At 46.3% G+C, this 27,057-nt stretch overlaps 2 protein-coding genes across 5 annotated transcripts in view; both read right to left on the bottom strand.

The window, feature by feature from the left end:
• Window positions 1–16,255: 16,255 nt before the first annotated feature.
• MRPS26 (mitochondrial ribosomal protein S26) lies at window positions 16,256–18,185 on the bottom strand. The gene is made up of 4 exons (XM_060078156.1): window positions 17,937–18,185; window positions 17,696–17,842; window positions 17,485–17,608; window positions 16,256–16,756 (listed from the first exon to the last, which is right to left on the bottom strand). The coding sequence occupies exons 1-4, from the start codon at window positions 18,146–18,148 to the stop codon at window positions 16,622–16,624; spliced, it is 618 nt and encodes a 205-aa protein (XP_059934139.1). The 5' UTR covers window positions 18,149–18,185; the 3' UTR covers window positions 16,256–16,621.
• Window positions 18,186–25,569: 7,384 nt separating this feature from the next.
• PTPRA (protein tyrosine phosphatase receptor type A) overlaps window positions 25,570–27,057 on the bottom strand; it is a 189,082-nt gene continuing 187,594 nt past the window's right edge. For all 4 annotated transcript variants that reach the window (XM_060119964.1, XM_060119963.1, XM_060119965.1 and 1 more), the window contains 2 exons: window positions 26,596–26,731; window positions 25,570–25,894 (listed from right to left, as the gene is read on the bottom strand). In XM_060119964.1, coding sequence (XP_059975947.1) covers window positions 25,820–25,894; window positions 26,596–26,731 — 211 coding nt within the window. In that variant the 3' untranslated portion in view covers window positions 25,570–25,819. The remainder of the gene's footprint in view (window positions 25,895–26,595; window positions 26,732–27,057) is intronic.

Raw genomic sequence — 27,057 nt, 5'->3', positions numbered from 1 at the left:
CATGCCACGGAGCGACTGGGCCCGTGTGCCACAGCTACTGAGCTTGTGCTCTGGAGCCCAAGAGCCACAACTACTGAGCCCCCACGCTTAGAGCCCATGCTCTGCAACGAGAGAAGCCACCGCAGTGAGAAGCCTGCGCACTGCAGCAAGAGTAGCCCCCGCTCGCTACAACTAGAGAAAGCCCATGGACAGCAACGGAAAGCCAACACAGCCAAAAATAAATAAATAAAATAAATAAATAGGTTTCAAAAAATCTATTAAAAAAAAATAAAATAAAAAAATAAATAAAATATAGCAGAGGGAGGAACACTCCCAAACTCATTCTACGAGGCCACTATCACCCTGATACCAAAACCAGACACAGATTTCACAAAGAAAGAAAACTACAGGCCAATATCACTGATGAATATAGATGCAAAAATCCTCAACAAAATACTAGCAAACAGAATCCAACAGCACATTAAAAGGATCATACACCATGATCAAGTGGGGTTTATTCTAGGAATGCAAGGATTCTTCAACGCAAATCAACCAACGTGATTCACCATATTAACAAATTGAAGGAAAAAAACCATATGATCATCTCAATAGATGCAGAGAAAGCTTTTGACAAAATTCAACACCCATTTATGATAAAAACCCTGCAGAAAGTAGGCATAGAGGGAACTTTCCTCAATATAATAAAGGCCATATATGACAAGCCCACAGCCAACATCATCCTCAATGATGAAAAACTGAAAGCATTTCCACTAAGATCAGGAACAAGACAAGGTTGCCCACTCTCACCACTTTTATTCAACATAATTTTGGAAGTTTTAGCCACAGCAATCAGAGAAGAAAAAGAAATAAAAGGAATCCAAATCGGAAAAGAAAACGTAAAGCTGTCACTGTTTGTAGATGACATGATACTATATAGAGAGAATCTTAAAGATGCTACCAGAAAACTACGAGAGCTAATCAATGAATTTGGTAAAGTAGCAGGATACAAAATTAATGCACAGAAATCTCTGGCATTCCTATACACTAATGATGAAAAATCTGAAAGGGAAATTAAGAAAACACTCGCATTTACCACTGCAACAAAAAGAATAAAATATCTGGGAATAAACCTACCTAAGGAGACAAAAGACCTGTATGCAGAAAATTATAAGACACTGATGAAAGAAATTAAAGATCGGGCTTCCCTGGTGGCGCAGTGGTTGAGAGTCTGCCTGCCAATGCAGGGGACACGGGTTCGTGCCCCGGTCTGGGAAGATCCCACATGCCGCGGAGTGGTTGGGCCCGTGAGCCGTGGCCTCTGAGCCTGCGCGTCTGGAGCCTGCGCGTCCGGAGCCTGTGCTCCACAACGGCCCGCATACCGCAAAAAAAAAAAAAAAAAAAAAAAAAAAAGAAATTAAAGATGATACAAATAGATGGAGAGATATACCAAGTTCTTGGATTGGAAGAATCAACATTGTGAAAATGACTCTACTACCCAAAGCAATCTACAGATTCAATGCAATCCCTATCAAACTACCACTGGCATTTTTCACAGAACTAGAACAAAAAATTTCACAATTTGTATGGAAACACAAAAGACCCTGAATACCCAAAGCAATCTTGAGAACAAAAAATGGAGCTGGAGGAATCAGGCTCCCTGACTTCAGACTATACTACAAAGCTACAGTAATCAAGACAGTATGATACTGGCACAGAAACAGAAATATAGATCAATGGAACAGGATAGAAAGCCCAGAGATAAACCCACGCACATATGGTCACCTTATCTTTGATAAAGGAGGCAAGAATATACAGTGGAGAAAAGACAGCCTCTTCAATAAGTGGTGCTGGGACAACTGGACAGCTACATGTAAAAGTATGAGATTACAACACTCCCTAACACCATACACAAAAATAAGATCAAAATGGATTAAAGACCTAAATGTAAGGCCAGAAACTATCAAACTCTTAGAGGAAAACATAGGCAGAACACTCTATGACATAAATCACAGCAAGATCCTTTTTGACCCACCTCCTAGAGAAAGGGAAATAAAAATAAAAATAAACAAATGGGACCTAATGAAACTTCAAAGCTTTTGCACAGCAAAGGAAACCATAAACAAGACCAAAAGACAACCCTCAGAATGGGAGAAAGTATTTGCAAATGAAGCAACTGACAAAGGATTAATCTCCAAAATTTACAAGCAGCTTATGCAGCTCAATATCAAAGAAACAAACAATCCAATCCAAAAATGGGCAGAAGACCTAAATAGACATTTCTCCGGAGAAGATACACAGATTGCCAACAAACACATGAAAGAATGCTGAACATCATTAATCATTAGAGAAATGGCAATCAAAACTACAATGAGGTATCATCTCACACTGGTCAGAATGGCCATCATCAAAAAAATCTAGAAACAATAAATGCTGGAGAGGGTGTGGAGAAAAGGGAACACTCTTGCACTGCTGGTGGGAATGTGAATTGATACAGCCACTATGGAGAACGGTATGGAGGTTCCTTAAAAAACTACAAATAGAACTACCATACGACCCAGCAATCCCACTACTGGGCATATACCCTGAGAAAACCGTAATTCAAAAAGAGTCATGTACCGGGCTTCCCTGGTGGCGCAGTGGTTGAGAGTCCGCCTGCCGATGCAGGGGACACGGGTTCGAGCCCCGGTCCGGGAAGACCCCACATGCCGTGGAGCGGCTGGGCCCGTGAGCCATGGTGGCTGGGCCCGTGAGCCATGGCCGCTGGGCCTGCACGTCTGGAGCCTGTGCTCCGCAACGGGAGAGGCCACAACAGTGAGAGGCCTGTGTAACGCAAAAAAAAAAAAAAAAAAAAAGAGTCATGTACCAAAATGTTCATTGCAGTTCTATTTACAATAGCCAGGAGATGGAAGCAACCTAATTGTCCATCATCGGATGAATGGATAAAGAAGATGTGGCACATATATATAATGGAGTATTACTCAGCCATAAAAGGAAATGAAATTGAGTTATTTGTAGTGAGGTGGATGGACCTAGAGTCTGTCATACAGAGTGAGGTAAGTCAGAAAGAGAAAAACAAATACCATATGCTAACACATATATATGGAATCTAAGGGAAAAAAAAGGTCATGCAGAACCTAGGGGTAAGATGGGAATGGAGATGCAGACCTACTAGAGAATGGGCTTGAGGATGTGGGGAGGGGGAAGGGTAAGCTGTGACAAAGTGAGAGAGCGGCATGGACATATATACACTACCAAACGTAGGATAGCTAGTGGGAAGCAGCTGCATAGCACAGGGAGATCAGGTAGGTGCTTTGTGACCACCTTGGGGGGGTGGGATGGGGAGGGTGGGAGGGAGGCAGATGCAAGAGGGAGGAGATATGGGAACATGTGTGTATGTATGACTGATTCACTTTGTTATAAAGCAGAAACTAACACACCATTGTGAAGCAATTATACTCCAATAAAAATGTTAAAAAAAAAAAGAAAATTAAGTTAAACAAGCCCCTGATTATAGACTACAGACCATAGGGAAAACAATGAAAAGGATAACAATGAACCCCCAGTCTTTGGAATACAGCCAAACTCAGAAAAAATGTATATAATCTCAATAATATTTACTATTAAAGAAGAAAGACCAAAAAACAAGGAATTCAGCCAGGATCTAAAGAAATTATAAATGAACAACAATAATAAAATAAGAGAATGTGAAAAGAGGGAATTTATTATTGTGTGGCTGGACCACAGTGACTCCATTTTGTCGGCTCCATCTTAGGTCCATGGTCTTCCCCCCTGAGCATGTGCATTTCTAACAAATTCCTAGTTGCTGCTGAGGCTCCTGTTTGGGGCCACACTTCGAGAACCACTGACTTCAAGGCTGGAGAGAGAGAGGACCTGAGGCTGAAGGTCAAGTGGCTGAAGCTGTGAGGTGAGTGGGCTGCAGAGACTAGGAACCATGCAGGCCCTGATGACATGATTTACCTTTTTGAGTTCTTTTCACTATCAATCCCTCTACCTGCCAACTCCCTCTAAAGCCAGATAACCTCACCTACTTCAAAAGGGATTTAAATATCATTAGTTGTAATGAGATTTTATACTAATAAGACTTTATTGTTACCTATAAAATATATACTCTGCTGGTATGCTACCAAGCAGTCTGTCCTAAATGAGAGGAACCCAACTTTGCCTGACAGAATAAATGGATGCAATACATTTTGTTAAAAGAAAAAAACAAAACTAAAAATCGAACTACCATATGACCCAGCAATCCCACTACTGAGCACATACCCAGAGAAAACCATAATTCAAAAAGACACATGTACCCCAATGTTCATTGCAGCACTCTTTACAATAGCCAAGTCATGGAAGCAACCTAAATGCCCATTGATAGACAAATGGATAAAGAAGTTGTGGTACATATATACAATGGAATATTACTCAGCCATAAAAAGGAACGAAAGTGGGTCATTTGTAGAGACTTGGATGGATCTAGAGACTGTCATATAGAGTGAAGTAAGTCACAAAGAGAAAAACAAATATTGTATATAAATGCATATATGTGGAACCTAGAAAAATGGTACAGATGAACTGGCTTACAGGGCAGAAATTGAGACACAGATGTAGAGAACAAACGTATGGACACCAAGAGGGGAAAGTGGCCGGGGTGGGATGGTGGTAGTGGGATGAATTGGGAGATTGGGACTGACCTATATACACTAATATGTATAAAATGGATAACTAATAAGAACCTGCTGTATAAAAAAATAAAGTGAAATTCAAAAATTAAAAAAAAAACCTAATGGAAAGCCTGATTACTTCATCCAGATCAACAGGAATTAATTACATGAACTGAAAGGACTGGTAAATATGATTTATAACTTTATGACTTTGGGAAATATATTAGCTTTAATCTTAGTTTTTCAGAAAAAAACTTTTCTCTTAGGCTATTACCTACAACAGGTTGATAAAGTATGCCTTTGTAAACAAAGAGAAAACATTTATCTTTTTCTCTCTACCTGGTTGATCCTGCCAGTAGTATATGCTTGTCTCAAAGATTAAGCCATGTACGTCTAAGTATGCATGGGTGGTACAGTGAAACTGCAGATGGCTCATTAAATCAGTTATGGTTCCTTTGGTCAATCGTTATTGCAACTGGATTACAACTAGTTATACCAATCATTGTATTAATTTGTTCTTTGTTTCCAAATTGTTTGTGCTTTGTCAATGTTACTAGCTGCATTATTTATATCCTATTTTACAAGATTGTTGTCTCTTACAGTACCCAGTGTGAAACAAGGTCTCCAACAAAACTTTTATGGCTAAACATCTTGAGGAAACAGATCACATTTATAACATAAAATAATTGTAATAATGTGATTCTAAGTATGGGAAGAAGCAATAAGGGAAAATGTCTCCTGGATCATAATTGACAGAGGATCCAGAGAATCTTTAATTATTGATAGGGCCTAATCCAAAAATTAGCTCCTGGAGTTGCCTTTTAAGAATTTTTGCCTGATCTGGGATGAGCCTCCCAGTGCTGTGGGACAAAATTTGATCATGAAGTGTCTCCCAAATATTGGTCAAATTCCTGACCAAGAGGAGAAGATCTAAGAAATGAAATGTTTCCTGCCATATCAGCCATTAGACTGCAGCCACTCCCTATGGTGAGCCCCGAGGAAACTCAGGATATGAAAATACAGGATACAGGCCCCAGATAGCTGAGGTGCATATCAAAGGAATGATTTCAGTGAGCCCAGGCTCTTGCATCTTCCCCTACATAGAAAAGCACTAAATTCCTTAACTTGAGATGTTGCCTCCTGGGCTTGAAGTCCTCAAAATTCCCGTTGAATAAAACATAACTCTCAACTTTAAGGTTGTGAATATTCTTTAAGTCTACAGGTGTAAAGTAGACACTTTCCAAAGAGGAACAAAAGAAGCAACATTTGGAACACTGGCACTGATGGAGGACATTCCCAGAAAGATCCATTTGACGAGACACAACAAGAAGCAGAACGGACATCGCCCCTTTTTCCACAAGACTGTGTAATGGACATTGACAGTGGGGAATTGTAACAGGGAAGAGCAAATTCTGACTCCATGTTGGTTCTGTTTCCTTTACTTTAACCTTTGCTTTTTGTTGCTTTTGTTATTATTAAAATCACTGTCTATAGCTGTAAGCATAAAAAATGGCCTGCCACAGGGAACCCTGCACCTCTGCCTGACAGTTAAACTAGAAGGCCTTTATTCAGCTCACAGAGAGACATTCTGACCCTGCCCACCTGTGAATGGCTGCAGAAAAGAAGAAATTAACACATCCCCTCCCCATGTGGGCTGAGGGAGGAGATTTTGCAAAACAAATGGTCTTTTTACTTTACTTCCTCACCTCTTCCCCCTCTCTGTTCTATAAGAGAAACTGGCATCCAGATCCTGATAAGACGTGTTTTTGGAGTATACTAGTCTGCCATCTTTTTGGTCTGCCAGCTTTCTGAATGAAGATGCTATTCCTTGCCTCAGCACCTCGTCTCCCAGTTTATTGGCTTGTCGTGAGGCAAGCAGAGCAAGCTTGGACTCAGTAACAATACACGAAGCAAAAACTAACAGAACTAAAAGGAGAAATAGACAAATCCACAATTATAATCAAAGACTTTAATATTCCACTCTCAGTAATTGATAGTAGTAGACAGAACATCAACAAGGATACAGAACTGAACTCCACCACCAACCAGCTGGATCTAATTGAAATTTACACAATACTTCACTCAAAAACAATATACACGTCACTCAAAAACAAAATATACATTCTTTCTTTTTGTTTTTATTCCTGTTGGGATTTTTTTTAACCATTTAAAAATATTGAAGTATAGTTAAGTTACAATGTTGTGTTAGCTTCAGGTGTACAGCAAAGTGATTCAGATATATATATATACAGATAGATAGATAGATAGATAGATACACACACACACTTTTTCAGATTCTTACAAGACATCGAATATAGTTCCCTGTGCTATACAGTAGGTCCTTGTTTTTGTTGTTGCTTTTTATTGAAGTATAGTTGATTTACAATGTGTTCATTTCTGCTATACAGCGAACCAATTCAGTTATCCATATATATATATATATATATATATTTTATATTCTTTTCCATTATGGTTTATCACAGTATATCGAATATAGTTCTCTGTGCTATATAGTAGGACCTTGTTGTTTATCCATTCTATATATAATAGCTTATGTCTGCTAGCCCCAAACTCCCACTCCATCCCTCCCCAACCCCCCTTTCCCTTGGCAACCACAAGTCTGTTCTCTATGTCTGTGAGTCTGTCTCTGTTTCATAGATATGGTCATGTGTGTCATAACTTGCTTAAAATATACATTCTTTACAAAAGCACATGGAACACATTGACCTACAGACTATACTGTGGGTTATAAAATAATATCTAATTGATAAAACAATATCACAACTTTAATCAAAATTCCAGCAGGAATTTTTGTAAATACAGACAAGCTGAATCTAAAATTCAAATGGAAAGCAAAGGAACTGGAATAGCCAAAACAATTTGGTAAAAGAAGAATAAAGGTGGATGAATCATCCTACCTGATTTTAAGAATTACCATAAAGTTACAATAATCAAAACACATAGACCAGGGGGACATAATAGAGAATCTAAAAATAGGTCCACACAAATATGGCCAACTGATTTTTTAAAATACTGTATTTTAAAATATTTAAAGACTCACAAAAAGTTGCAAAAATTAATAGAGATTTAAGCTATACCTTTTACGCAGCTTCCCTCAAGATCCCCCATTGATAGTGTTTTACATAACCCAAAACCAGGAAACTGACAAAGTCAGTTTGTTTGTTTATTTATTTATGGCTGCGTTGGGTCTCCGTTGTTGCGTGTGGGCCTTCTCTAGGTGCAGTGAGCGGGGACTACTCTTCGATGTGGTGTGTGGGCTTCTCATTATGGTGGCTTCTCTTTGTTGCAGAGCATGGGCTCTAGGCACGTGGGCTTCAGCAGTTGTGGCATGCGGGCTCAGTAGTTGTGGCTCATGGGCTCAGCAGTTGTGGCTCGCGGGCTCTAGAGTGCAGGCTCAGTAGTTGTGGCGCACGGACTTAGTTGCTCCGTGGCATGTGAGACCCTCCTGGCCCAAGGCTCGAAGCCATCTCCCCTGCATTGGCAGGCAGATTCTTAACCACTGCACCACCAGGGAAGTCCAAGTCAGTTAATTTTTGACAAACGTTCAAAGGCAATTCAAAGGAGAAAAGCTAGTCTTTTCAACAAGTGGTTCAAGAACTACTAGATATCCTATGTAGAATAATGAAACTTGACTTAAACTTCACACCTTATACAAATATTAACTGACATGGATTATAGATCTAAATGTAAAACTGAAGACTATCAAACTTTTAGAATAGTAGGAAAAAAATGTTTATTACCTGTGATTATTAGCTAATGAGTCTTAGATATGACACCAAAAGCATGATCCATGAAAGAAAAAAAATCGATAATCTAGGCTTCATCAAAACTAAAAAATTCAAATAAAAATCACAATGAGACACCATTGGGATCTATCAAAATCAACCAAACAAACAAAAACAAAAACAGAAAATAACGTGTTGGCAAGGATGTAGACAAACGAACCTTTGTGCACTATTGGTGGGAATGTAAAATGGTACAGCTGCCATGGAAAATAGTACGGTGATTCCTCAAAATATTAAAAATAAAATTCCCATATGATCCAGCAAGTCTACTTTGGGGTATATATGCAAAAGAATTGAAAGCATGGTCTTGAAGAGATATTTGTATACCCATGTCCATAGCAACATTATTCACAATAGCCAAAATGTGAAAGCAACCTAAGTGTCCATGGGTGGATGAATGGGTAAACAAAATGTGGTATATACATACAAAGGAATACCATTGTATTTCAATGATCAATGTGACTTTTTTAAAAAGGAAGGAGGGAATTCCCCGGCAGTCCAGTGGTTAGGACTTGGTGCTTTTACTGCTGGGCCTGGGTTCGATCCCTAGTCAGGGAACTAAGATCCCACAAGGTGTGTGGCATGCCCCCCCCCCAAAAAAGGAAATTCTGACACATGATGCAACATGGATAAACCTTGAAGACATCATGCTAAGTGAATAAGTCAGTCACAAAAAAGACAAATACTGTATGATTTCACTTATATGAGATATCTAGAACAGTCAAATTCATAGAGACAGAAAGTAGAATGGTAGTTGTCAGAGGCTCGAAGGAGGGGGAAATAGGGAGTTGATTTCTTGGGTAGATAATAACATTACAGTTATTTTGGAAAATGACCTTGTTCTGAAATGATATATGTTTAAATGTTTAGAGATAAAGTGTTGTGATGGCTGCAACTTACTTTCAAATGAGAGACAGAGAGAGGCAGACTGCAAATGTACAGAGAGCAACAGATTTAAGAGACAGAGTGATGTCAGAGGAAACAGACTGAGAGAACAACTACCTAGGTTCCTGCTGCCTTTCCTTCTTTCATTTCTTTGTAAAAATAATGTCAAATTTACCAACTTTTGAAGGCCCTGTCACTGTCTTGGTGAGGCTGCCCTCTGCTGGAGGTAGGGGAAGCTGCAGAGTGGATCTTGGCTTCCTCCGGCAATTGATTCCCAATTTTACTGTATTTGGCATATAATTCTTTTGAGGAATCACCATATTGTTTTAGTTCGTGGTATGAGTTTAAGGCCATTCTCTAGTTTCATTAAAAAATAGCATTTAACATGTATTGAGCACCTACTAAGTCCCAAGCACTGAACTTTAGCTTTACATGAATGTCTCATTTAATTACAATAATCTTATAGGTAGATATCAGTATTATTCCTATTTTACTTTTGAGGAAACTGAGGCATAGAGAGACTAAGAAATGTTCCCAAAGACATTGGGAACAAAGTAATATGAAGGGGAGCTGGGATTCAAACCCAGGCAGATGGCACCAGGTTTGTAACCACTAAGCTATGTAGCCTCTCACCACGCTTTCTCTATTTTTAACTTATTCATATGGATTTCTGGATTGAAGCAGTGAGCTGGGAAATCATGCAAACACTCCCATATCTCGTGGAGATTTTTAATTTCTACTATAAACTCATAAAAGGGTCTCGGAAGCCACAAGGTGTGACTCAATCAGGTCAAGTCATCCCCAAATTAGTTTTCTGGGGCAGTTATTCTACTTGCAAAGATCATCCAAAAACAAAAACTTAAATTTTGCCCGGTCAGGAAGTAACAGAAATACTGGAAATTGTTTGTTATTATTGGCTATATAATTTTATTTTTTATTTTTTTATTGAAGTATAATTGATTTACAACGTTGTTGGTTTCAGGTGTACAGCAAAGTGATTCAGATATATATATATATATACATATATATATATATACACACACATACATACATATAAATTCTTTTTCATTATAGGTTTTTTACAAGATATTGAATATAGTTCCCTGTATTACATAGTAGGACCTTGTTGGTTATTTTATGTAGAGTAGTGTGTACCTGTTAATTCCAAACTTCCAATTTATCCCTGCCCCTGACCTTTCCCCTTTGGTAATCATAAGATTGCTTTCTATGTCTGAGTCTGTTTCCGTTCTGTAAATAAGTTCAGTTGCATCATTTTTTTAGATTCCACATATAAGTGATATCATATGATATTTGTCTTTGTCTGATTTACTTCACCTAGAATGATAATCTGTAGGTACATCCATATTGCTGCAAATGGCATTATTTCATTCTTTTTTATGGCTGAGTAATAGTCCATTGTATATGTACACCACATCTTCTTTATCCATTCATCTGTTGATGGACACTTAGATTGCTTCCGTGTCTTGGAGATTGTAAATAGTGCTGTTATGAACATTGGGGTGCATGTATCTTTTCTCATCGGAGTTCTCGTCTTTTGCAGATATACGCCCAGGAGTGGGATTGCTGGATCATACGGAAACTCTATTTTTAGTTTTTTAAGGAATCTCCATACTGTTCTCCATAGTGGCTACACCAATTTACATTCCCACCAACAGCGTAGGAGGATCCCCTTTTCTCCACACGCTCTCCAGCATTTATTATTTGTAGACTTTTTATTTTTTTAATGTGGGGGAATGATGATTTACTGAAGGCCTACTATGGGCCGAGTGATTTATTTGTAGACTTTTTGAGGATGGCCATTCTGACAGGTGTGAGGTGATACCTCATTGTAGTTTTGATTTGCATTTCTCTAATGATTAGCAATGCTGAGCATCTTTTCATGTGCCTGTTGGCCTTCTGTATGTCTTCTTTGGAGAAATGTATACTTAAGTTTTCTGCCCATTTTTTGGGGGGGTTGTCTTTTGTTTTGATATTGAGTTGTATGAGCTGTTTGTGTATTTTGGAAATTAAGCCTTTGTTGGTCACATCGTTTGCAAATATTTTCTTCCAGGCCATATGTTGTCTGGGAAATTTGTCATTTAAAAAAATTTCCAAAGTGCTGAATGTCACAGGCAGCAATAAAATATTCAGAAGGAAAAAACCATGTGTCTCACACAAAGAAGTGACAATCCTGATAAATGATGATAAAAGAGATGTATATAGAACAGCTGCTTTCAAACTGCTGTTTTCAAAAATATGTATTTTAATGACCTTTGCCAAACAATAATTTGGAGATATTTTACATGAAACTCTTCTTGACAAATAAAATTTGTCTATTATTAAAAGTTAGAATTCAACTATGTTTTTAGACAAAATTATATTTGAAAGTATCACATTTTTCAGATTAAAAAACAAGCTAGTGATATGCTCTGTTTGTTGCTATTGATAATTTTTGCAGAATTTCAGAAAGTGTGAATCCCTGATTGCCAAAATATATGACTGTTTCAAATTTCATTTCGCCTTTTTTTTTTTTTGCGGTACGCGGGCCTCTCTCTGTTGTGGCCTCTCCCGTTGCGGAGCACAGGCTCCGGACACGCAGGCTCAGCGGCCATGGCTCATGGGCCCAGCCGCTCCGCGGCATGTGGGATCTTCCCGGACCGGGGCACGAGCCCGTGTCCCCTGCATCGGCAGGCAGACTCTCAACCACTGCACCACCAGGGAGGCCCCATTTCGCCTTATTTTAAAGAAGTCCCCACAAAACAATTCTGCCTATCCCATTCTAAATACTGTAAAGTTATGAGAAACAGTGCTTCTAAAAAAATTGGTTTGTACCGGTTACTCATCCATAGCTCTCAGTTCCACAGGAGGCTGGAGGCCTGCACACATTTCCCAGCCTTCCTTGCCAGCTGGCTTCCATTATGACAGTAACATAGGAGTCACTGACAAAAGATGTTTTTAAAGCCAGAGGAGGGGCAAATCCACATTTCCCCTCAGCTTCTGGTACTCCTGGCAGCTGCAGCAGCAGTGGAAGCGGTTAAGTGTGGCTCCTGGGTTCCTTCCTGCACAGGCACTGCAGTTCCAGCAGCAGCAATGGGTCAGCCAGCACCAGCACTTGCGGGCTTGGCTCTGGCAGTGACAGGCAAAGGTGCAATAGTCATGGTTGACGTTTATACCTCAGTTATGGGTTTCCCAGACACAAAGTCCCACTCTCAGACCATTTTCTCCCGCATGAGCCAGCATTAAAAAAATGAGTGTGAATATAACACTTCCCTCAGCGAGGGAAAATGCCCAAAGAATGGTGGAAGATTATTAGATATCAGTGACCCACAGAGCCACTGTAGAGTACTGGTGAGGGTGGGGCTTATGCAGCTCTACCTTTCTTTATGTCACTTTATTGGGCCCCATGGCAGTATGATGTTCTTCCTTACAGGTTCTTGATCTCAAGGCTTTGTCAACTGCACTATGAATCTACCCAGACATGGATGTTCACATTCATGGCTTATGCATTTACCTGCACTGAGGAAATAATCATCGGAGCACCCCTCGGGAGAAATGCCTGTTTGTCTCAGGATTTGGGATTGCAGATATCGCTTCTGACTTCCTATTTGGGAAGGAAAAAGAGGTCCAAGCTTGACTCTTCCTGCCAGAATTCAGAATTGCCCTCATTTTAGCAGTCAACTAGGCTTGTTTCCTAGGTATCCATTTCACTTCTGTACTTGTGTCAGGAAAATAACCACAGGGTAAGTTCACAGGGAAATTTCCCAATGATTTCAGGGAACATTGTATACACACAGAAAATATAGAGTACACTGCAAAAATATGGGGAATGACTTTAGGCTTACTGAGGTCTAGGTGGTCTACTTGACGGAACAGACTGAGGAGGCACCCAGCACCCATTCACGTGGCAAATACGTTCTTTTCTGTCCACTTGGACTACTACTAGCAGTATGCCTTGCCCTGGCAGCAGTATATCACCACAACCCAGCCCAAGAGGTGAATAACTCTGCACAATCTAATCCTCAAGACCCTGACCACCCACCCCAAGGACATAATGGTGGTACACTTTGCTGACGTCATGCTGCTTTTCCTATTGGAAGCGGCAAGAATCCTACGTGTTTTGGTAAAACACCTATGCTTTTTTTTTTTTCTGGCCATACCGCGAGGCTTGCAGGGGCTTGCAGGATCTTACTTGCCCGACCAGGGATTGAACTCGTGCCACAGCAGTGAAAGCACCAAGTCCTAACCACTGGACCACCACGGAACTTCCCCAAACACCTATGCTTGATTGGGGACATAAATCCTGGGAAAAAAAGTGCTTACTCAACCAAGTTCTTGGGGGTCAGCATACCTCTCCCAACAAGTGAAACACAAATTCTACTTGTCCCCTATCCCCTCTACCCTATTGTGCACAAAGCACAGTAGGCCTCTTCAAATTTTGGTGAAAGCATTTACATTTGGGTATTGTGCTCCAAATGCATTTATTGGGTAGCCCTCAAATCTACTACTAAGCGGGGCCTTGAGCAAGAGAAGATTCTCTCTAGGAGGTACAAGCTTACATTGTCTGTAGCAGATCCAAACCGTATTTGGAACTTGAGGTAAGAATCAGAAGAGATCCTGGTGTTTCTGAGCAAGACTGCCCATCAGGTTAACTATTAGGGTTCCACTGGAGATTAAGCATTCTTCCATAAGACACCACATAACTCTGCAACCCGGACTGGGTATGATCTGACAGCTTACCTGTGCACCTAGAAGCACCTTACAATCCATTAAATGCAGGTACAGATGGCATTAGGCTTGAATTAACCCTGAAGTTACTAAACGGCCTATTTGTGCCGAAACCAGTAAGATGGCTGTGGGTGGAGAACAAAAATGTTCAAGCTTGGTTTACAGGTAGCTCTGCATGACATGCTGCCATCAGCAGTGAATGCTAAGGAATTATAGCCCCATGCAGGATACCAGTGAAGGAAAAACAGCCCAAAAACAGAGTTTCAAGAAGGTATGACGGGCTTCCCTGGTGGCGCAGTGGTTGAGAGTCCGCCTGCCGATGCAGGGAACACAGGTTCGTGCCCCGGTCTGGGAAGATCCCACGTGCCGCGGAGCCGCTGGGCCCGTGAGCCATGGCCGCTGAGCCTGCGCGTCCGGAGCCTGTGCTCCGCAACGGGAGAGGCCACAGCAGTGAGAGGCCCGCGTACCGCAAAAAAAAAAAAAAAAAAAAAAAAAAAAAAAAAAAAAGAAGGTATGACACTGTCTCCTGTACCTGAAGACAGATGGCTTGTCTGGATCCTGATAGAGGAGCAGGGACTTCCCCAAACAGGCTCAATGTCCCATGTGAAAGCTCACCAAAGGCTTCCTCTGCAGGGGACCAGATGGCCCACTCCTCACCATAACAAAGCCCAAGGCTGTGGCCATAAACCATGGCCCACAATGTGTGCCCATCAGTTCTCACCCTAGAAATTACGCTGAGCACCTGAAATCCAGGACTCCACTGTGCCTGGGCTCAGTGCCAGGGAAGAGAAGAGCTATTACCAGCCTGAGGAGGGAGGCCACTGCCCTCAGGGATGCAATACTCTGATAGGACTGTGTTCTAGGCACTATGATAATCATGGCCCTTTGCTTGCATCTCTGTTACCTGCTTCCCTACCTGAACGTGAGGGATTGCCCATATTCCCTAAAAGGTTTTCATTTCTTGAGGGTCTCAGGTCCTATCTACAACATGGGAATTAAGGAAAGAAGCAAGGATTCTGTTTTTTCCTCTGGTGGTATCCAGGCAAAGTTCAGTGAATGGTGGCAAAGGGACATAAGCTCTGGCTCAGAGAAACATGTCTCTTCCTCACCCTGGATGCTCTTGGAGGGCCTGCACCTGAGTAGGGGCTGTGGATCTGTATGCTCACTTATTCAACCTTGTGAACTTTATTTTAATATTTATTTATTTAGGCTGCACCGGGTCTTAGTTGAGGCCTGCGGGATCTTTTAGTTGTGGCATGCGGACTCGTAGCTGTGGCATGCATGCAGGATCTAGATTCCCAACCAGGGATTGAACCCGGGCCCCCTCCATTGGGAGCACGGAGTCTTACCCACTGGACCACCAGGGAAGTTCCCAACCTTGTGAACTTTAATCGCAAGTATTTCTGGTTTGCTCCAAGTGCTTGACAAGCCACACCGACCTTATAAAGGTCAATCAAGCCTCTGCCAGCACCAATCTGGTGTGAGGTCCAAGGAAGCTGGCACTGCCAGGGTAAATGTGGGTCACTGAGGCCAAAGGTGGAGAGGGTCACCAGAAGAAATGGGGTCTTCTTGCCTTTTGTGTCTTGGGCACACCAGACCCTGGCCAGCAAAACTCAGGGTCAAGCAGAAGCAGATCTTTGGCCAATGGCTACTTTGTGGCTCAGTTACTGGGTGATACCTGCTCCTTGCTGGAGCCTGAAAGCCCTAGATCAACAAACTTTTTCTGTAAAAAGTCATATAGGACTTCCCTGGTGGTCCAGTGGTTCAGACTCTGCACTTCCACTGCAGGAGGCACAGGTCTGATCCCTGGTAGGGGAAGCTCTGCATGCCGCATGGTACGGCCCTCCAAAAAAAAAAAAAGTCATATAATCGGGGGGGGGTGCAGTTTGGGATTAAAATATACACATTACTATATATAAAACAGATAAGCAGCAAGGACCTACTGTACAGCACAGGGAATTATATTATCTTGTAATAACCTATAATGGAAAGGAATCTAAAAAAGAATAGATGTATAACTCAATCACTCTGCCGCACACCTGAAACTAACAAAACATTGTAAATCAAGTATATTTCAATTTAAAAAGGCATATAACAATATTTTAGACTTTGCAAGTCATAAGGTCTCTGTTGCACCTGCTCATCTCTGCCATTGTAGTAAGAGAGCAGTCAATGAATAACTGTGGCTGTGTTCCAATACACTTTATTTACAAAAAGAAGCAATAGGCCAGATTTGGCCCAAGGACTGCAATATGCCAACCACTGGACCTTGAGGATACTCAGGAGATGACCTGGCTGCCGAGGGGACTATGCTCCTCTGTGAGATGGAAACTTCTAAGGTCTGGTGCTTTGCTAAGAGTTGTACATGGGTGCAGAACAGGGCACTGTGTGTGTGGAGTTTCTGACCAAGTGGTGGGTGCTGAGGCCCAAAGTGAAGGCTGCACTGGAATAGGTAGAGCCTCCTTCTTCATGAGAAACAACTGCTTTATTCCAGATCAGGCCCAACCCCCCTACCCCCACGGTCCCTGGGTGGACACTGTCCTTACTGGGCCCTCAGGAGCCCTTGTGCTGTGGCCTGACCACCAGCCCCTCTCTGGTGATGGCCCAATTGTAACTCTTGGGGGAGTCCAAGGCTTCTTCCACCCGCGCCTCCAGGTTCTCTCGGGTGATGAAGTTTTTTGCTTCCTCCTATTGGAAGAGAGAAGGCCAACTGAATGGAAGCCCTCAGAACATGCCTGCTAGCCTTTAGCCCACTGAGGGAGGGGCTCCAGCTCTCCTGTGGGAAAGATGTCTGCAGCCCAGGTCTTCTCTGGGCACCCCGCTGACCTTCCAGTGGAAGAACATCAGGCAGCTTTGCCACATACAGTTCTCTTAGACAATCATCCCCTGGACACTTCGGCCAAAACCCAGACACACCAGCTGTGACAATTCACTGGGTGGAATCAGTCTCTCAATATTGCCTAGATCTCTCAATCTCTCTCAAACTGTCCTTCTCCATTACTTTAACTCAAGCCTCATCCATTCTCGCTGGATCACTTCTAACTGGTCTCCCTGCTTTTAAGTCTCACACCTGCCATCCCAGGCCAAAATGTTTAAACCCTTCGGTGACTTTCCCACCCTCACGGCAAAATATAAACTCCTTGGGGAACGCGGGGGCCAGTCTCACAGACAGTGGCTAGCCAAGTGAACACTGCGGTGTCAACTCTCACCTCCGGGTCTTCGCGCCTGACAGGCACTCTCCCTGCACGCCTCCTCTTCCAAATCCTCACCTGCTAACCCCGTGTCAAGACTCAAGGCTACTCTCTTCCCTCTGCATGTAGCCGGGGGCCCCACCTCCCCCACCTGGCTGCGCGCAGGACTCGCGGCACCGGCGGAGTTCGCGGCCTGCAGCCCCACCCTCTGGAGACACGGCCCACCTGCAGCTGCAGCACTTCACGCTCCTTGAGCTGCGCCCAAGCCTGCGCCTCTCGGGCCTGCCGGGCCTCCTCCTCCGCCTGCCGCCGCTCCTGCTCCCGCGCCTCCTGCCGCAGCCTGGCCATCCTGGGAGGAGTGACAGGCCGAGATTGAGCGTGGGTGGGTGTCTCCCGGCCGGCAAGGCATCCCCGCTTCGCCTCCCGCCCCACTCACCGCAGCTCGCGCAGTCGCTGGTTCTCCGCCTGGTTCCAGGCCATCAGCTCGCGGTGCTCAGCGGCGTCCTCCAGTGCCTTGCGCTCTGCCAAGACCCCGGCCCGGGCCTCGTGCACCTTCTTGCGCACCTCGGACACGAACTCCAGCCTGGACGGAGACGCGCCCAAGGTCGGCACTCTCTTCGCCTGCCCGCCCTAACACACACGCCGGACGGCACCGCCTCCCCCTCCGTCACACACACCTGAGGGCGCGCACCGTCTGGCGGTACTGCCGGTAACGCTCCGTCAGCACGAAGAATTCCGCAGGATCCACAGCGGGTGGGGTCGCCACGCGCCCGACCTTAGACTTGGCCGGCGGGTCGTGGCGGGTCTTGCGGCAGCGCACGGGGAGCAGAAACGGGGCTGGGGGCCGGCCCATGGGCCGCGCGCCCAGGGCGCTCAGCGCACGAAGCATGGCCTGACCGCCTAGCGTCCGGCGCGCCGCAGGGCATCACTGGGGCCCGGAAGTGGCCGCGGGGCACCACGGGACGCGTAGTCCGCGGGCTCCGCCCCCACCCTCTGTTGCCCGCTGACATTTGCGTCCGCCCCCGCTCCCCGGAACCTGGCTGTGTCCTCCCTGCGGGACCGGGTTCCGACCTGCATTCCTCCAGCCCCCACCCGGGGAAGGGTCTCAATGGAGAGAGAGGGGACAAAGGATGCAACAACTTCAGCGACCTCACACCTTTTACTGGAGGGCAGCGGGGCGCGGCGCTCGGGGTCGGGTCTGCGGGAGGAGGGGGCAATCATTCCCCCGGACGCTCTGGTCACCTGACCGCCGAGCGGCGGCCTTACCCGCCCCCTCCTCTTCCCTCGTCTCCCAGCTTGGCCTCGCTGCGCAGGATTGACCGACGGCCGGTGTTGTGGCTCCCACGTCCTGCGGACGCCCCCTAGCCTCCTAGAAGACCCATCCTGCGGGTTCTCTAGCTCATTGGGCTTACAGGCGTTGCCCACCTGATACCTAAAAACCCGAGCTCACACCGACTGAAATTAGGCGATAAGGTCTTGCCTTATAGGAATTTACGCTTTCTCCTTTAGTTATCGTGCTCCCGTGGTGCACTTTAAAATACAATTTGCAAAATAATTAACCATCTCCCTACACCTGTCTTCTGCTATTGGCCTTGGGGAGCTCTGCAATCACTGAGTCATTCCCAGTGCACGTATCAATGACCACCTGGTTATCGGGGCCGTACTGCAGAGTGAGGTCGCACCCCTCACCTCTTTCCACTGGCTGTGGGTCTGCCCACCTTGAGCCACACTGGCTTCCCTTGGCTGTCTAGAAGCCTAGGGGACTTCACAGCCGCCACTGTCCTATTTACGGAGGTTTGTAGTACCTCCTACTCCACTAGTGACTTCTAATCTTTTACTTTAGTCTAACATAGTATTTCATCATAAATTGTCTAGGATTGGGGCTTCCCTGTTGGCACAGTGGTTAAGAATCCGCCTGCCAATGCAGGGGACACGGATTCGAGCCCTGGTCTGGGAAGATCCCACATGCTGAGGAGCAGCTAAGCCAGCGAGCCACAACTACTGAGCCCATGTGCCACATACTGAAGCCCATGCGCCTAGAGCCCGTGCTCCGCAACGAGAAGCCACCACAATGAGAAACCTGCGCACCGCAACGAAGAGTAGCCCCCCCTCGCCGCAACTAGAGAAATCCCGCACACAGCAAAAAAGACCCAAGGCAGCCAAAAGTAAATAAATAACTCAGTGGTGTATCATTCCCCCTCACCCCCAGCCAGTTCTTAGCTTACTTACCAGCAGTGTCTGCACCAGGTGCTGCTTCCTGTGCTGGAGCCACCGGGCCATGGTCCTACTCTCCCAGGGCACACTGTCCTCAGGGGGAGCCAGAACATTGCTTGGGAGGTTGGGGACAATTTGGCCTGGGCTGTGAGCTGCAGTGCCCAGAACCCTTCCTTAGAAGGGAGCTGAGGCTGCAGCCTGCCCTCCCCACCGCCACCCAAGGCTTGAGGTAGATGAAAGAGCCCCAGCCAGCACCTTCTTCTCACTTAGGCTGGGAAGACCCTTCAACTCACCTGGGGGCCCAGGAGTATGTTGGGGGTCATGGAGTGAGCTGGAGGCTGGCTTTCCTTCAGGGTGCCAGCTGTGGGAGCAGTGCTGAGCCTTCGAGGGCTCAGGATGGGTGGTCAGCAGCAGCACCAGGAGGCCTAGCCCAAAGCTGGCCATGGCAGGGCTGCTCCCATGGACAGTGGACAGCACTCAAGGAGTGCTCCCATCCATAACCCCTTCCTCTTCCTCCGGGGTTCCCTTGGACAACTGGCGTTTCAGGGGCAGCTTCAGTGTCTCCTAATGTTCTCCTCTCTTCTGCTATTGCTCCTTATACCAAGACTACAGGGGTCTGGACCCTGAGGGCTCCTGGCAACTAGCCACCTCCCAGAACCCCCGGGGCACAGAGGCTCCCCGCTTTGCCAGTTTTTTTTTTTATGGGAAAGGATGGTTTTTAATCTCTTTTAATTAGAGGAAGAGGACAGCCGCGTCAGGAGACAGTTATGAGTTTTCTTCAGCCTCACAGGGAGGTTTCGTTTGAACTCGAGGCTTGGGGAGGGGAGGGCCTTTTTGCAGGTGAACTTGTTTGCCCAGGGTAGGAGGAGGCCTCTTCTTCTGCTGGTGCTGGACACGGTGGCCAGGAGGCCTGGGACGATGTGCGGGTACTTGGGAACGATGACCAGGTATTGGAAGAGTTTGGGACGTGGCTGGATTTTGAGGAGTTGAGCCTGGAATTTGGTGGGGCTTCCAGCCCCTTTCCTCAGGGGTCACTCTCTTCCCTCTTATCTCCAACTCCTCACCATTTCTCCTACTCCTCTGTTTTTTCCTCTTGCTAATGTAGAAAACGAGTAGTGCCACGAAGACAAGGCAAAGCAGGCCTTCCCCAGTAGGACAGGACTACCCTTTCTTCCCTCAGGGATCTCAGAAGTGAGAGAAGGTTGGAGAGGGGAACAGGGGAGTTGTTCAAGAGACAGGCAGCAGTGTGGGGGCATGTGGGGCACCCAGTGCTGGGGGACGTTATTGGCAGGGCCTCAGCTCCTTTTCCCTGTGGGTTGCTCTCTCTTCCATGGCAGTTGGGGATGTGGAATGGATGTGTGGTGGTTACAGGGGCAAGGGTTTCTACCCCTTGTCCCTCCCACGCTAGGGGCAGCAGGCACAGGAATAGTGTTGTTGGGGAGAGATGAGGGAAAGGGGGCCTTTCTGGGCATGGGTCAGGGGTAGAGGGACTTGGGAGGGGGAAGAGGAGCAGTGTACCAGGCACCCAGAACAGAGCTCCAGCCCAGAGCCCCAGCCCTGGGGAGGGCAGCCTTTTCACTCACCGAGGGAGAGCTGTGGATGAAGTGGCTCCTTTGAGGTGGCTCCTCCAGGCAGCAGTGGAACCCAGGCAGCCAGACCCAAGATTTATTGCTCAGGTAGTTCCACCCACTGCTCTGGGCCCACAGACTCCAATGATGTCTCAAAGAGGGGACGGGTGGCAGCTCGCCACAAACTCTCTTCCCTTCCCAGTGTATGTTCAGCTGCTGGCCCTGGGGTCACCAGACAGATGCCTTCTCCTTCCATCTTCCCAGGGATCTGAAGTCACAGGACTCCTGCTTCAGCCTGGCCTATGCCCCTGAAGTCTCATCTAGCCACTTCCCTAGCTGCATTCTCAAGCTCCTGCCCTTAGGTCTAGAAAGCCCTCACAGCCCTCTCTGACACAGCAAATTATGGCCCTAAGAGAGGCAATGCCTGGGGTGTCCCTGAGTCCCACCCAGCTCAGGGCTTTCCCTGGTAGAAAAGTGGGGGCCTAAGAGTGAGGAGTCCAGCAGCCTGTTAAGAAGTCTGGGGAGAGCTATGACCACTCTTCCTGAGGGCTTGTTTGCCCACTTGTAAAATGGGTTGGGTGGGATGTCCTCATCCACACACCTGGGCACCAGGACTGGGTCACTCCAGGTGGAAGTAGGTTTGGGTGGGGCATAGCTACCCCACAGGTGGCCTCTCTCTCCTCCAAGCAGGTGCCTGACAGGGGGCCCAGTTAAGGGGGCAGTGCAGCCTTTGTGGGCCTATCCAAAGGTGGTAGGAATAATTTTGTCCCTCAAGGTTCCAACCCCTCCTCATCCTGTACTTGGCCCAGGACCATTCATGGATTTGGGCACAGCCCCTGGAATGCCAGAAAAGGCTCCCGCCTTAGTCTGCATCAGCTCAGCTTTCCACTGCCAGCCACCAGCCTCTGGGGGGCAGAGGCCAATTTATAGGGTTAGCCAATCTCCACCTTTGGACAGCAATTTGAACAGCAAGTACAAGGACAGGGTCAGGCTGGGCATCGCAGTGGCTGGTCACTGGGAGAGCAGGTGTGTCAAATTCTGTGGCAGAGATGGGGGAGATGACATCATGGGCACCTCGACTTCAGCTGCCCAGGCAGAAGGGCATGGGTGAATTTCCAAACTGACTTACCTGAAATGAATATCTGGACTGTATGATCAGTTAAACTGTTTTGGGAAACAGATTTTGTCCCTTTATGTACTGCTTAACCAAGTAAATTTTAGGAACACATTTACTTTGTGGTTTAGTGAAAACAATTCTTTGAGTTCAGTAAACTAGCTTAGTTCTGGTTTGGGTTTACAGAATGTTTTACTCAAAGGCCCTGGTGTTTATTTTAAAAAAGGAATGGGGTGCCTTTATTTTTTCTGTAATTTGATAGTGGTTTTTCCTGAAAATTCCAAACAAGAACAAGCTTCCCAGGGGAAAGCTTCCCTTTCTTTCTGGCCACATACTTTGCCTTTCAGGAATATTTGCTTTCCCCTTCCAGATTATAAACTCTGGAATTCATCCTTGTACCCCTCAGCAGGACACAGAAAGCCATTTGTTCACCACTGAGCTCTAGCTCACACTCAGCCCTGAGGCCACATTATTCCAGTCTGGGGGCTGCTGTAATCAGTTGGGAAGGCAGAGGTTTTGAGTTGAATGCTCAGGTGCTGTAGGAGCACAGAGGGGCACACCCCCTGAGCAGGTGGTCTGGGTGAAGATGGAGAGTTAGTCTCGGCAATAGGGCTGCAGTGGGTGCTCTAGGGTAAGAGACAAAATGGAGAAGAGCTAACACAGGAACTATGGGGGGGGGTCTGTGGGTTTGGTGCCAGTGGTAGTAGGGCTGGGACGCGGTGGGTGGGGGCAGAGAATGCTGGAGGCTGCACGAAAGGGCAGTGGGCTTTGGAGACTGGGCAAACCGCTGGGTGTGCAGAGCCTGAGACTGGTGCCTCTGGGCCACCCTGTGGAGTCACAGTAGGAAGTTGGGTGTGTGGACCAGGAGCTCAGGGCTGGAGGAGGGCTGAGGGTCCACACCACACAGACTGCAGGAATGCTTGACCTCTGAGGAAGGGGGCTGTGGAGGAAAACCTACAGAGTGAGGATAAAAGTCAGGAGGCAGTCATTACACCAAGGGGGGTGCTAGTGGACAGGGAGACAGTGGATCCCTGGGGCTCAGCACTGAGGATGAAAGGGTAAGGAAGGAATATGTGGGAATGGAAGAACTTAGGCATGGGGGAAGTGCTTTTTTTTTCTTCTTTTAAATGAAAGATGAGCATATTGGGCAGGTCGGGGTAGAGGATGAAGGAAAAGCCAGGACAGAGACAATTTGATGAAGTGAGGTCTCTGCAAGTGTGGCAGGCCCCAGAAGTTTGGGTGTACAATGGGCACAGTCACAGCTGACTGACTGAGGAGTGGGCACTAGATGAAGCAATCTCCTCTGCCCTTCCCACACAATTGTGCCACGTGAGCTTCAATACACTTCCCTTTGAGCCTGTCGGGTTTATGTCTCTTGACACCATGTGAGCTCTGAATAATACAGGAAAAGAGGTGAAGAGGGAGTGATGAGCCATACCTATAAGCTGAGGGAGAGAAGGAAGCAAAGAGCTGGGATAATTCCTGCTTGAAGATGTCTGTTTAGCAACCAGGGGATATGTTCGTTGCATGGCTTGCTAACTCAAGGCTTGCCCTCCTCCATCTGCCTGGACATGGTTACACAGAGGCACCAATAGGTAGCTTGCAAAGAGACAGGGTTTCCTTCCCAAGCATGGCACCCCTCCCCAGAAATTCTTTAGATTCTGTCTTTGCTTAATTTATCCATGCTTCTTTTAAACCTACTGACTTTTTAAGTTTATCGCCCCTTACAGTTCCTTGGTTCCTACAGAAGGATCAGAGTACACCTACTGACTTACACGACTTCAGCCCTTGCAACCTTCCAGAAGGTGGTCTGTCGTGGCACCCGGGCTTCATGCATACACCTGAATATGTGGTGCAGAACTTGGCTTCTATCTTGGAGGCCACTGCGTCTTTGCTTGCCTGGAATCTGAGGCCCTCTGTAATGCTGCTCCGCTGATCTTTCCTCCTTTCGCTCATCTAAACTTCCAATATCCCGCAGGTCCAGTTCAAGTCCTACCTCCTCCAGCAAGCACGGCAGCAGTGATCTCTGTGCATGCCTCCGTGGGCCAGACGGGGGTGCCACCTCTCACTCCTGACAGCCCCGAGGTGCCCCTGGTCCCTGACTGGCCCCTGATCCTTAAGAAAGGCCCCGAGGGCTGCAAGGTTCTCTCAGCCCTGCACTGACAGTCATGGCAACCGGTTTCCTCTCCTGTTCCTGTGTTGGGCTGATCATGAAGAAAGGAGGCCATGAGCAGACACACCCTCCCAGCTGTGCCCTCAACTAAAGACCACATTTCCCAGCACCCTTTGTAGCTCAGTGTGGTCTTATGACTAGGTTTTAGCCAATGGGGTATGAGTGGAAGTGAAAAGTGCAACTTTTGCTTCATGTCTTTAAAAATGAAATTGTTTGCCCATGCTCTTTTTGCTTCTCCATGGGAAAAGACAGCGACCTCAACCATGAGGATGAGAACAACAACCTAAGGGACACTGGGACCATGAGATGGAGGATACTGGGTCTCTGGACTGGGCAGACTGTTAACATGAAAAATAAATGAACATCCACCTTATTTAAGACACTTTGTCTAACATGTTAGGCTCAAATTCGAGTTGGGATCTAAGACTCCCAGCATCCTGGCCTCTGGATCTGAGGCACTTCCACATAAAAGTCCTGGAAATGAGGACAGATATGAAAGGAAATGGAAGCAGTTTAACACAATAAGTGTAGATATAAACACTTGCTCTGGACAGAGCGACATGATCCAGATAGTTTTGCAGCACAGCACCAAGGACTGGAGAGGTCAAATCGACTCAAAGCCGAAAGCCAAGCCACCCCTCTCTCCTCCATGCCTCTGTACTTAGGGAAGCAGTGAGGACCCTGGCCATCTTCCCCAGGGAGCAAGGCTGGCTAGGACCACTGCACCAAAGATATGCTGGGAGTGAAAGAAGAGCCCTGATAACTACCTAAGAGCTAGAGGGGCTGTGTTTGTTGGAAAGAAGGAGCCGGGGAGACTGTGCCCTCTCTGCAGCCAGCTAAGACAGAACAGTAACGGCAGGGACGGGAGAGGCCCAGGAGAACCCCAGCCCTGGTATGACTGTCCCACCCCAGACAAAGGGAGAGACGTTTCCTCAGGGAGTCAAAGCTTTTATTACCTGATAATCCCTAGTGTGGTGCCAGAGATAACACTCTGGTCCCTCTACTCACCATGGTGGGATCTAGGTTGTACGAGAGGGTGGGCAAGGGTGGAAAGGGGAGAGATTATTTACAGAGCAGGGAGGGGAGGGCGGTCTGAACTGGGGGCACTGGGACAACCAATTTCCTCAGGAGCTCTGATAACTTTGTGCTTTTTTTTCTTAGTTAATGCCTAGCTACCTGGAATGAGTTTTGTGTATCTTCTTTAGGAAAAGATGTATAAACCAAAGAACAATAGAGCCCAATTTCCAGGCAGAGGATTTCATGATATCAATCCAAACATCACACTATTTAATTCCCCAATAAAACATTGGAAAAAGGACTATCAGTGCTAACACATTTACATATAAAATCTCCACCTAATAGGTAATAGAAGCCTATGTACCAATTTCTAAAACAGTTGTAAGATATATACACAATTTTGGGTATATTAACAAAACAGAATATTACAAAATATTAAAGGCAATTCTCCTGTCCACGGGGCCTCATCACTTCTCACTTGAAGTTGGCGTAATCTGAGAATGCATCAATATATTCCTGCACCACCTTGTAGCAGAACTCATACTGTTCCTGCAGAGTGAAAGGTGGGGGAAAAGGCCAGGGTAGTTACGGAAGAGAAAAATGTACCTGCAGCTCCTGACAAACCCATTTTTTATTTTTATTTTTATTTTTATTTTTTTTCCATTTTTTAAAAAATGGAAAATTCAGAGGAAATGAATGTTTTTGGATTTCCACCTGAGCCCTGAGCTGCCTGCCAGAATTCTGACAGCATTCCCCTCTGGGCTGAGTGCAGCTAGCTTCTACAGATAGAAGCGACAGGACATGCAGATGGCGGTCCTAGGCCTGCAGAGGTCAGACATGAGCTCACGTCTGTCCACATACTCAGTGGTTACTGGTCATCTGGACTGTCAGGAGACCTGTTGAAAGGGAGACTGAGGAGAGGAGAGGAGAGGAGGTACTTCTGAGTCTTCCCCACCTTGGACCCATGGAGAAGTGAAGAGCCCCATGGGGCACCTGGGCACCCTCTTCTAGCCTTCACAGAGGCCACTTGCATCTCTTACTGGTGTGGGGCTAGGCTATGCCCCCACTGCTCTCCTGCCTCCCAAAGCTCATTCTGTTTGTCTGAGGCACCTTGAGGAAGGATGAGTCTGTGGTTACACAGTCCTCTGACTATCAGATGGGCCCCTCAAATGAGCCTCCCCCCTGAGCTGGCTTTGGCAGAGGAGCTGCAGATGGTGTGGTGGCATGGATAAATACACAGGGTAGCATACCAGTGTCTGGACCATGTGTGGCCTCTGCAGCCGCAGGCTCTTGACGGTCTGGAAGACATCCAAAATCCCCTCTGCTTTCACCCGTTCCAGGACTGTGCTTAGGGCACAGAAGGTCCCTGTCCGTCCTGCCCCCGCACTGTAACAAAGCAGATACACTTATCACACCTGCAATGACTCCCTGTGCCAAGGAGGCGAGTGTCAGTGACAATGAGCAGATAAAGGCCGAGGCTGGTGCTCTTGGGAAGGTCAGTCATCCAGTGGAACTGCTGGGGGTGGGCACAGGAGCTCACACAGCTCTGGGGAGGCGGGTGCACCACTGCTGCTCTTCTTGTACGACCGATTCTGCTTGCTGAGGGGCTCACTCGTTGGGCAGTGGTGAAGAACCTCACCCCCACCCCCAGCACTGAGGCTTCTCTGTCCACCTACAAACAAGCCAGGGTTGGGGTGGGGTGGGGGGGAATC

Source organism: Mesoplodon densirostris, chromosome 16 (genome assembly GCF_025265405.1).
Source record: "Mesoplodon densirostris isolate mMesDen1 chromosome 16, mMesDen1 primary haplotype, whole genome shotgun sequence".
Taxonomy (NCBI): domain Eukaryota; kingdom Metazoa; phylum Chordata; class Mammalia; order Artiodactyla; family Ziphiidae; genus Mesoplodon; species Mesoplodon densirostris.
The sequence above is the reverse complement of the archived record's forward strand: the minus strand, read 5'-3'. Positions and strand labels throughout refer to the sequence as shown.

What these genes read in the sequence shown, in the direction of transcription:
- MRPS26 (XM_060078156.1), bottom strand. Translation starts at nt 18,148, where the DNA reads ATGCTTCGTGCGCTGAGCGCCCTGGGCGCGCGGCCCATGGGCCGGCCC. An exon ending in CAGCGACTGCGCGAGCTGCG is followed by an intron (nt 17,609 to 17,695) that starts GTGAGTGGGGCG and finishes CACTCCTCCCAG; the next exon opens with GATGGCCAGGCTGCGGCAGG. An exon ending in GTGAAGTGCTGCAGCTGCAG is followed by an intron (nt 16,757 to 17,484) that starts GTGGGCCGTGTC and finishes CTCTTCCAATAG; the next exon opens with GAGGAAGCAAAAAACTTCAT.